The 12,052-nt window shown below is 38.4% G+C and overlaps 1 protein-coding gene across 1 annotated transcript; it reads left to right on the top strand.

The window, feature by feature from the left end:
* Positions 1-2,498: 2,498 nt before the first annotated feature.
* Positions 2,499-8,969, top strand: LOC116267099 (WAT1-related protein At1g68170-like). Its single transcript, XM_031648669.2, has 7 exons — positions 2,499-2,868; positions 3,113-3,175; positions 4,338-4,454; positions 5,844-6,081; positions 6,607-6,765; positions 7,778-7,929; positions 8,477-8,969. Exons 1-7 carry the CDS (start codon positions 2,690-2,692, stop codon positions 8,688-8,690), a joined length of 1,122 nt encoding a protein of 373 aa, XP_031504529.1. The 5' UTR covers positions 2,499-2,689; the 3' UTR covers positions 8,691-8,969.
* Positions 8,970-12,052: the final 3,083 nt, after the last annotated feature.

The raw sequence follows: 12,052 nt of genomic DNA, 5'->3' as shown, positions 1-12,052 counted from the left end.
AAAGGATGTTAAATGAATATTTTCAAACTTAAACATGTATGTAAACCACTAAAATCTGGGAGCCCTTTTGAAATTTCTTGAATTGCATAAACCAATCAATTACATTCATTTCAACATAACAACCACATATATTTGACATGACATACTGTCCCATTTGTGGAGATACCCTTAGATTTTAAGTTAACTTGTCTATCCTTAGAGTACATTTGATAGCCTGGGATAGAAGATCCGAGATTGATCTAAACTCTTTTTTATGTCATACCTAAAATGTGAAATGTAATGAAACAACGAATTTTACCACTACGTGAAAAAGATAATTTGAAATCCTTATGAGGAAGGAAGGTGTAACCTCAAATTAATGGATCCAAGAATTTCAACAATCCCAAATCACCTTGGATCTTATGTCTGAAGCTATTAAGCACCCCTTCAGGTTCGATCAAAGGTGGAACCTCCAAAAAAAAATTTCACTATAGGTTTTCCATACTATTTTTTTTTTTTTTTTAAAAAGAATGAGAAGGTTGTATACATAAGATGGTTTGAGAGAAAGCCCTTTTTTATATTTTAAAATAGAAAAGGTTTTGCCTAATAAGCAAAGCATTGTTTTGTTTGAAAGAACATAATTGTGAGACGATCGATCTCATGCAACACAGAAACGTAGTGCTCATGTGTCATTCACTTTCTCCATGCAACTAGCTAGCATGCACCCATTGAGGCGTTTGGGAAAACTTTAGTAAAATGATTTTTACTTCTTTTTTTTTAATGGCAAAAACTTGTCCTACCTATTGAATATAGACCTAATGTTATAAGTTTAGGAGCATATATATTATGTTTTTTAATTCAAAATCCACGACTGTAGTACCATGGTGCTATCTTGCAAGAAGGTAAAGAATTAGAGGCATAAAGCGATAAGGAGTGCAATTACACTACCAATTTCTGAAGCATATACACATTGCACATGGAAAGGAAAAGATCATTCCTATTTTATAAATAATTTACATAACTAGGATTATTCGATCCAATCCAAATAGGAAAAAATTATTCATATTCTTAAAACTATTTTGTACATAATTTACAATCCATGATCAAATGTACATCATTATTCGATCCGATCCAAATTTGGATTCACATCGAATTTAGTTTTAAATAAATATGCACTTACATTTCAAAAATTGACCAGATTCAGTTCAAAATTCGGATTCATATTCATATGTGAATGTAAAATAAGATTAAAATCAAATCCATATTGTGAAATCAAATTTGAAATTCAGATTCATATACAAGTCTATTTACTTGCATTTTCGAATCCAAATGCATGAGTATAAAAAAAAAGATGGATACATTTGAAACTAACCCATTGACATTCCTATATAAAACTACATATAATAATTAAGTAGTAGATTTACAACCAATATTAGAAGACAAAAACACCTAATAAACTTCACAAAAGACACAGCAATTTTAATCAACTCATTTCACATCAAGAAATCACAAATTTTTTAATTTTCCCCACATGAGGAAACAAATATAATTTAATCTATATTGTTTATTTCCATTATCAGGTCGAACCAATGGCAGAATAGTATATAGGTTGGTGTAGGCATTTGCTCATCAAGATTTCCTAATATATATATATGTAGCTACCTTCAATAATTTGCATAAGGGGCAGAAATACTTAGGGTTTCCATAGGGTATAACAAAGTTTAATCTAAATCTTTAAATTTACATGTTGGATTTGAGTGAACCTGAATCTAATTACATAAGGCAGCCCACGAGATCTGTGTCATTGTCTCAAGGTCAATTGAAAATTTGTTAACTTTTTATTTAATTATTTAATGTATGATTGAAAAAAAAAAAGTATGATTCTGCCCATGATTTATTCATTTGTATATGATGGTGCTTCTTAAAATTTAATTTTTTTTTAATTAATGCTTCTGAGTAAAAAAAAAATCTGAATTCGCCATTGCACACCAATGCAAGAAGCTGGTGATGATTCCAAATTTAGATAACAAACACGAGTAGCCACACCCACAGCTCCTTCCAACCCGCACCTTCTCTGTCTTCACGCTGTCAACACAACCTTCTGCAAGCATTTTTACCTTATTACCCTCCCCCAAACAGAAAACGTTGCAACAAAAAAGAGCCCTGGGTCGTGCATTTTGGTCATTTACTCTGTTGCCTAGATGGCCGACTCTCTAGAAGCTCCTACAGTGAACGAGTCCCACCTTTCAAACCGGGTCTCTCTCAACCCGGGTCTCACTCAACCCTGTTCGTTGCATGTTGATATTGCCTTGAAAAGATTTGACTTAATTGTGCAGGGGATGCTGCCAGACGTTCCTCGACCAGCCACGGTAATTGCAACGGAATCGGTCCGTCCGGTTAAACCGACTCGGTTGCTGCTCCGATCTTTCAGGAAAAAGAAAGAAAAAGGAGACGCTGCTGTAACAAACCAAGGAAAGGCGACGGCAACGATTTCCTGGGGAATCACCAAGGCTTCTCTCTCTCTCTCTCTCTCTCTCTCTCATATATATATATAACGATCTGAGAAATTAATCAGGGGGGCGATACAGGTCCGATCGTGTACTGCCTTCTTCCTTCTGTTTCTTTTCCTCTTCTTTTCGCCGGCTACGATCGGCGGGTGGAAGGAAGGGGGAAAGAAGAAGGAAGAAGGAAGAAGGAAGGGGAGGAGGGAATGGAGGTGGAGAAAATGAAGCCGGTGGTGCTGATGGTGATGGTGCAGGTGGTTCTGGCGGGGATGAACGTGCTTTACAAGCTGTCGGTGGCGGAGGGGATCAGCCTTCGGGTGCTCATCGCCTACCGCTTCCTCTTCGGCGCTGCCCTCTTATGCCCTTTCGCCTTCTTCGTGGAGAGGTACGCATAATATTACTTCTTAGTTCTTCCTGGTCATATCTGGTGGGTATTTCGCGTTTGTTTCCCGCACACATAAGAAAAGTCGTTCCCTGTGGTCTTCTTCTTGGTTTTTCTTTTCCATGCATGGATGCTGGTGCTCGTTTCGTTTCCATGGAAGACGCTGGATCCCCGTGTTTGTGGATGGTCGTTTCCCATGGAAAATGTTACGAAGTTGTGCTTCTTTTGACGTGTGGTGGTGGTGCAGGAAGAACAGGACGAAGTTGACATGGATGGTGGTAGGGCAGGCTTTCTGCTGCGGCTTTTTCGGGTGAGCAATGTACACCTGCTGAAAGTTAATGAATGATAACGATCGCCGGCGATCGGACTGTAGCACAATTTGCATCATGATGATTAATGAAGATGGGAATTTGGTAATCCCGATAATTCAGGGATGTCGCCGTCTTTATAGGCAAACTTTTTCTGATCATTTTCTGCTTCATCTCCTCTTCTGGCACACCTTTTAGGGTTTTCAGAGGGAGGGAGAGAGAGAGAGAGAGAATGAATAGTAGCATGAATTCTTGCTTTGTTATCACAAGGAAAGTGAAGCTGTTACATACTTGTCGACTGCTGCGTATACACCTTTTCTTAAAATATTTCTAGATTGGACGGCTTGTTCTCTGTTTTCTCAACTTCCATCTTTCACAGTTGACCAAGTTCATGATATTAGTACTGGAAAGCGTTGGCAGTTCGTGATTCTTAATTACTAGACCGAGTGAGTTGTATTTTTGAATTTTTTTAATAAAATAATAGATATTTTTTAATTTTTTTAACTTTTATACACTTCTTTTTACCCTTTTAAAAAGTTTTCTTTTTTACTTATTTTAATGAGAGTATTTTAGTCATTTCATGTCCCAGTGCATAATTTTCTCGTGCATTAAGAGTGTTAACATAACGAGTTTTGCTTAATTACGCTCGTTGTATGTTATGTATGTAACATATGAGATTCAAAAGTTGAACTGCGTGCCAATAGGCAGAGCTGCCATTTTGAATGAGCTTGGGGCAATGGAAATGGTGGAGAAGTTGTTTTCAAATCCTCTTTATGTCATTTTTGTTTAGCAAAAAGGAAGCCATGTTTGCAGAAGTTGAAGTGCGACAAGAGTGACAACTCGAAACACCAAAAGTAAATCCTGCACTATAACAAAATAAGAGATTGGGTTAGGTCTTCGGCCTTCTACCAAGCAGTGAAAAACCCAACTCACCCAAAATAGACGGAGCTGCCTATTTAATCTGCATGTTCTTGATTAAAAAATCAAATGAAAAATTTATAGAAATTAAAATGAAGTAGAATAACTTTATAAAATATTAAAGAAACTAATAATAAGTATGAATTGAATCAATTTGCCGCTGATTTTCTTTAAATTAAACCAGCTTGTTAATTCTTTCTTATTTTCTAATTGTGTTAAAAGGAAACACTAATCTCATGCATGCAGGTCAACATTAGCACAAAATTTCTACATTTCGGCGATGCGGATGACTTCAGCAACATTTGTAAGTGCAATGGCCAACCTGCTTCCTGCCATCACTTTCATCCTCGCCATACTTTTTCGGTAAATAATTTTCCAGTTTCCCTCTTTCTTCCCTCTCGGTTTAATTTCACTGTAATTAGATGTTCCCTTTTCTATATAAATTTAGCTATGATGTTACTTATCTTGGTTAATTAAGAAACCTTGCCATCATAATTAAGGAAGAAATAAATTAATGATCCGGCATATATATTATTGTTTGGGTGAGTAGAAGGCTAATCCTATGGTCTGAGTAAGGGCTAATGACTCTTCCTCTCTCCCTTCCTCTCAGGGTTTAAAGCTGTTTTAGTGTCGTCAATGATGCTTCTTTAGGGATGTTTTAGCATATATACAATCACGTAAAGTTTTATGCACATAAAAACTCATCAATGGCGTCACATGTGTCCACCAACTCTCAACTGTTAAGATGTGAAACTTTCCTTTATATAAGAATCCCTTTTGTGTTTTCATAAAATATCAAGCTTCCTCATTTGGTCTTTCGCTTAAAGGCATCATAGCCACACATCTCTTTCTATGCTAGTCTCCTATATTAATTGATGTCTTTTACACTACCATATAATCGATATGTAGAATCTAGAGACCTTTTATATATACGTATATGACTCCCATGTGTGGAATGAACCCTGCCATTTATCTTCTAAGCCGTCCATTGTGTGTATGTATGTATTTTTGAAACTTTTCCCCTACAAATACAATACAAGAAACAAAACATGGGTATATATATCTCCGTCGAACTTTTGCTTTGGGAATGTTAAAACCATTGACGTTACTATATCTATGAAATTAACTGTATAAATCATTTTTTATTTTTTAAACATATGCTTTCGACATTATGCACTCCGCATTTATACAATTATATATAGTGAAAAGCACTAATAAAAAGCCAGCCAAACGTTTGGAAAACCACATCGGCGGCAGATACATCCAGCCACAACAAATACACACCAACATTTGTGAGGGCATTTTAGTCATTTTTGAAAAAACGCATTTCTGGGAATTATTTCATTTTTCCATTTTACATCTTTTTATCCTTATAAAATACAAATGCTTATTCCTTTGCATTATGGTCATTTCATACCTTGACGCACTACTTTATGTAAAAAAAAGTACAAAAAAATATATAATGATCATAATGCCTTTGGTCAGCAAAAAAAAAAAAAAAGGAGAATCCTTTAGGACAAAAATATGTAGTGAAGAAATTAAAAGTCTAAAAAAAGACATTTCTTTTTTAAAAAATTTCAAAATATTCCTACTCCCACCTTCTTTATTTTTTTTCATTATCTGTTGCCTGCACCTATTCTCTCGTGAATTTTTGGTTTGGGCCTTTGGGCTACATCATGAACCATGATCATGATCAATCAATTTGCTTATTTCGCCTGATCCTTGGCAAATTAATGGTACACTGCCGAACAGACTAGAAAGGCTGGCAATAATGACGGCAGCAGGGCAAGCCAAGGTGGTAGGAACGCTCATATGTATCGCCGGGGCCATGCTGCTCACGTTCTATAAGGGCCCAAGTTTCAACTTCTGGACCATCCATGCCCACCTGCTGCACCAGCACGCCGGCGGACTCCAGCCCAGTAACCCATCCATGGGCTCGCTTCTAGCCACGGCCAGCAATTTCTGTTATGCAATGTGGTTGATAATCCAGGTCGCGATCCTTTTTCATTATCAAAAACATTGATCACAACTAGGGATGTCAATATATCCGATTTGAATCGGATATCCGACCGATCCGATCTGAAAAAATCAGATATGGATAAAAATTTAATATCCGATTCAGAAATTGGATCGGATTCGGATTTCATAAATGACATCCGATCGGATTCAGATTCGGATATACATGAATATCAGATCAGATTCGGATACGGATTCGGATCGGATTCATTTTTAGACAAATATCCTCTATCTAATACTTGGAAAATGGCAAAATCCGGTTCAAAATTCGGATTCGGATATAAATATAAAAATCGGATTCGGATTGTAAAATCGGATTTCGGATACGGATTTGGATATGACTTTGCTTTATTCGAATTCGAATCTGAATCTGAATATATGAATATCCGAAAAAAGTGGATATAATTAAAGATATATTCGATCCGAATCCGATCCGTTGACATCCACCTGCCCTCGCCGGGGCCGTTAAACTAACAGAGTGTTCGATCCATTGGTGCAGGCCAAGATGACAGAGAAGTACCCACATCCATATTCCAACACAGCACTTATCTGCCTAATGGCTGCCATCCAATCCACTTGCATTGCTGCGGTTACTGATCGCGACCCCGCTGCCTGGAAGCTTGTCTGGGATGTTAAGTTTCTCACAGTCGCTTACGCGGTATGACTTCTTCTCTGTCTCGATCTCAGTCTCTAAACGAGGAGTAGCACAATTAGTCGGGCCAAGTTTGCATGTAATGAGCACATCTCCTCTTCAATTCACGGTAGAACTGCATTGTTAATGGCTTTGACGGATGTTGGTATTAGGTTGAGAGGTTCAAGAGACGATTGTTAGCTCGCTCCTTCTCTCATAGAGGTGTGTGTAATAGCTAAAGTGCATCTCATAAAGTGAAAAAAAATGAAGGTTTTGACATTGTAAAAAGGTAAAAAGATTAAAAATTACATTTTATTATAAAAAATTTCTAAAATGCCCTTAGCACTTTCTCTTTGTTGGGGGTGTATATTTGTTGCCTCATATATATATATATATATATATATATCTCTTCATGGTTCATCTTTCTATGATATGATGAAAGGCAAAAGAGAACATTATATTTTCTACATTTCTCCCTCCATGGCCACATTCCATTTTGGAATCACTAATTCCTTTGCACGTATATATAATGACTATTATGTGCTGTGAGAGTCTGAGCACTTGTTGTTTAGGAAAATAACACATTATTACCCTTCAATATCTAAAAGCTAACAATAGGTGCTTAAGATTTGAGAGAAGTTCTCATAGAATTACCTAAAATTATTAATTTATAATGTAAAAATTAGAGAAAAATATTTATCACGACAATCACTCATCTCTTGGAAGATCAAACATAGTAGGGGGAGCAAGTATTTTCAAAAGTTGAGTGTCTCTTGTCAGTATTAAACGTTTCTAGGTCATTTGGTAGGAAGAGCATTCAAAGAGTGTCTAACGGATCTGCCTTAGATATTAGGGCAGGTTGATGAAACGTTAAAACTATTGTTTCATGAACATGTCCTAATATTTGAGGCAGATTTATTAGACATTCACTATGTGTCCTTGCTGCCAAACAAGCCATTTCGAAAACAAACGATTGTGCATGCGGTTATGACGATATAATTAATTAATTTTTTTTTTCTTTTCTTTTGTTAATTTGCAGGGGATATTGGTTACAGCGTTGATGATGCCACCCATTTCATGGTGCCTACAGAAGAGAGGTCCACTCTTTGTTTCAGTATTCAATCCTCTGATGCTTATTATAGTGGCACTTCTGGGCTCCCTCCTCCTCGATGAGATTCTCCATCTCGGAAGGTACTAGAGTTTTAAATAGCGATATTGATAGCAATAATAAATTAATAAATGGTGTCAGATCATCGAGTTCATATGTCTATAAGTAAATGATTGAGGAGCAGGACTGTGTAGAACAACAACATGATATTGGAAATATAAAAAAGAAAATAAAACACTTCTTTTCAAAATTATATTAAGGAGAAAATGGCATCTCTCAAATTAGTATTTCAAGTACGCCCTTGACGTTGTATTATAAAAAGAACTTACAACTTCTCTAATTAGATAAACTCTCAAAAGATAATTAACTACTCCTTTAGGTTCAAATTTGTTGCTCCACTAGCATCATGGCAGAATCAGGGGTTCCTAGGGGCCATGGCTCCCCTTCAAAATTTCGAAAAAGTATTTTTAAACATTTTCATTTAGCTTATATAAAAGTTTTGAACATTGTATTTTGATCGTTTAAAATTTGAAAAATACAATTCAGTTAAAAAATTCTTAGCTTTGCCCCTACTCAGCATCTAGATTCGTGTGCTAACCAGCTGCCATCTTGCCTTCATTGTGGTTGTAGCATTCTTGGTGCTGCTCTGATCATCGTTGGACTGTACTCTGTGTTGTGGGGCAAGGGGAAGGAGATGCAGAAGCTTGTGAAGCTGCCCAGCCGAAGACCATCAGCCCCAGACAGTGCTGCCGTGTGCCCAGAATCTCAGGCTTCAGATCGTGACGAGAAATCAGAAGGCAGCAGGAAAGAAAGCAACCCTCCTGGCTTAATCCTCGCCGCGTGATCAAGATTTTTTCTCAGGAAAAATTTTCTCAAGTAGACTGTAACTCTTGACATTGGGCATTGGGGAAGAGTCGCTATTTCTGTCGAGAGAAAAGAGAGACATGGAACTGCAATATCTTTGATCACAGTGAATTAAAACCTCCAACAAACAAAAAGAAAAAGGAAAAGAAAACATGTTCAGACATGCATGCGATGTTCAAGCAATGATGCATGAAACGACGTCGAGTTGCCAACATCTGCGCATGTAGAGTACATGGACTAACAGGAATCAAAAAGAAGGGGTAAACAATGCCCTCTTTAATTCGATCTAAAAAACTTGTGATCTTATGTATTATTTCTCACTAATTATATCTCTTGTTAGATTATATGACAGTAGAAATCAAACAGATAGTTTCAAACTTTCAAACATTCCACGTCGACGCAAGAGTTGAGGGTGACAGCAGGAAATCTTGTCAGAAGATCTCTTTCGTTAAGGCAAGTGGACGAAAAAAAATCTCACCGCTTTCCATAATTATTCAAAACCGCCGGAACACTTTCTGGTTTCCACCGTCCTCCGTTCATGCTCTTGTATATATAACTAAAGCAACTCCATCACGTAAGTTCAGCAAGAAAATTCAAAAGAGCGAGGCATCTATTCTCGCTTCAGGAGTAGTCTTTCTTCTACGATGTTGCTTTCCTCCATTTTCGTGCGGCCCTCTCCTCTCTTCCGATCGACTCGTTTGATGGGCAATGCCAAGCTACCGATCAACCTCATCACCGCAGAGCGATCCCGCAACACCACCTTGTTGGGGGTGGCCATAACTCAGATGTTGACAATCTTTTTTTTTTTTTTCATGGCTTCAATTAAGAAGACGAACTTGAGTTGAGGATCACAGTGTAACCTTCGGTGGCTGTCGCACCTGCGGTAGAAGAAGGAGCTAGGCTTCTTCCATCATCATGACAGCATTGCACATGCCATGCACAAGTACAGGTCATACAATTCATGACTGAACTTGGGACTAAACCTTAAACCCTGACAATTCTACGAAACTGCCGGCTATGGTTTTCCGAACACAGGCAAAGCCATCACCGGAAAAATGCCAGCACTGACTTCTCCCGGCAAATTTTAAATGTCGGTGGAGGCCGTCTATGGTGTTGTGTTCTACATCTTTTCATAAAAAGAAACCGCTCTTGGATAGAACATTACTGTTCCGTAATCTGTTCTGACCAGAAGCAAAACTAAATTCCAATTTTGGGTGGTTAATTACTGTCGGTAGGCAATCTTGGATTCCACATACGTCACTTGTCATGTTCCTAAAAATTAGGAACAAGTGGCCAAGATTATTCCAGCTCCTACATTGTTCGATTGATTGCCAAGAAAGTGACGGATTTAATAATTAATCAAAAAAAAAAAATCCTCTTTCTGTAGATCCCACCAATAGACAAACAAGATTCAATCTATAAAAAATGCGGATTTCAGATCTTCTTGTCTGACCTCAAATCCTTGGATCTAACATCCTCGATAAATCTCATGTCACCTCCGAGGTAAACAAACGACAGTTAGGTATGTTTGATTACCAAGAAATCGGCGTTACTTGATAACTACAATAATTGATACAATGATGCATTATGATTTGAGACGTGTTTGATGAGGTGATGGAATATCTCAAAACTGCATCTCTAAAATTGATTAGCCTAAGAGGGCTTTAGATCAAATCTTGGGCATATTTTTGAGATCCAAATTAGTTGGTCAACTACTAATCTCTAATGATCTAAATTAAATTAGTTGGTCTGTTTGGGTAGATGTCAAAATCCTTAACTTAATTCACCCAAATGGTAAACTCCTGAAATAGGTACGCGTTCCAAACAATAAACAAAATAAATGAATTCCACTTATTTCGCCAAAAATTAATGTTGCCTTCAATTGAACAAGAACAAGGATGGGACTATATTTTAAAACTTAGTTAATTGTCTTTATTTGACTCTCTTTTGCATTTCCCTGCATGATTGCATCCCCACACATACGCATGACCACATTTCAACTGTGGTTAAAGAGTATTAATTATAAAACATTGAATTTTTAATAAGCACCACTTTATAAATGAAAAAGATTGTATGAAATATTCATGTCTACGAATGAATATTTCTGTATCCCCCACTGCATTAAAATAGGTTGGTTTCTCTAGCCCCCACAACTGTTCATGTTGAATTTTGTAAAATCGGTGACTCAAATTTGTTTTAATGCATCTAATTTTCATTTGATCGTCTCTTTTTCTCAATTTAGCGTTGCGTTGATAACGTTGATCAATGAAACTGCAAGTCATCTCTCCACACTTGCACCTTTATCCGTATGAGAGCCAAAACTTCAAAAACTTGCGTGTAAATTTCAAAAACTTTAGTTTAACATATATGAAATTTTGAAATTTTATATTTCAGTATCAATTAAAATTGTGAACATGGCGATGGTTTTGATTAGTTCAATCCCGTCTTTCACTTTGTGCTGAACAGACATTATAAAAGATTGCAAGATCTACATTCAAGTGTGAAACAAATCCAGCTTCACCTGTGCAGGGTTTCCGATATGGGAAGGCGGATTTGATTTTAAATAGACGTTGCAATCAAAAGAGGCACCCTCCCTCTGTTCCCGCTCTTTCTCTTGCTCTCTCTCTCTCTCTGAGACTCAACCAGGCCATACCGTACGTTGCTTTCCTCCATATTTCCGTCCCCCGTATCCTGTTTTCCGATCAACTCCGATGGGGCGTGCCAAGCTTCCCATCAAACTCATCACCGGCGAACGATCCCGCAACGCCACCTTCACCAAGCGCCATCGGGGCCTGACGAAGAAGATGTTTGAGTTCTCGACGCTATGCGACGTGGAGGCGTGCATGATCGTCTACAGCTCAGCGCCGGACTCCTGCCCCCAGACGTGGCCGGAGGATCCCGCCGAGGTCCGGAGGGTGATCGAGCGGTTCCAGCGGGCGCCTAAGGAGGAGCGCGACAAGCGGCAGCAGGACATCTCGAGCCTTCTGCGATCGAAGAACAAGAAGCTACAAGACGAACTGGAGGACAGGCGGAAGGAGAACGCGAAGCTGGCGTCTCTGTTGCTGTGGAACCGATCGAGCCTGGAAAATATGAACCTGAACAAAGTTCTCGATTTGCAGCAACGGCTGGACTCCAAGATCAAGCAGGTGAGCGCACTGAGCGGCACCATTAAGAGTCTCGAGGAGAATAGCTTCAACCAAGACATGGGCGAGTCATCGAAGGTGCCGGGAAGCACGAGCCCACACTTTCAATGCCTTGGAGGCGCCGAGAGGTTAGACGTCGCATGGTGCGAGACCCCGTTGCAGTCCGCTCTTCTTCCGCTGCCTGCGCTGCCGGCAGCCA

This window comes from Nymphaea colorata, chromosome 13 (genome assembly GCF_008831285.2).
Source record: "Nymphaea colorata isolate Beijing-Zhang1983 chromosome 13, ASM883128v2, whole genome shotgun sequence".
NCBI classification, from domain to species: Eukaryota; Viridiplantae; Streptophyta; class Magnoliopsida; order Nymphaeales; family Nymphaeaceae; genus Nymphaea; species Nymphaea colorata.
The sequence above is the reverse complement of the archived record's forward strand: the minus strand, read 5'-3'. Positions and strand labels throughout refer to the sequence as shown.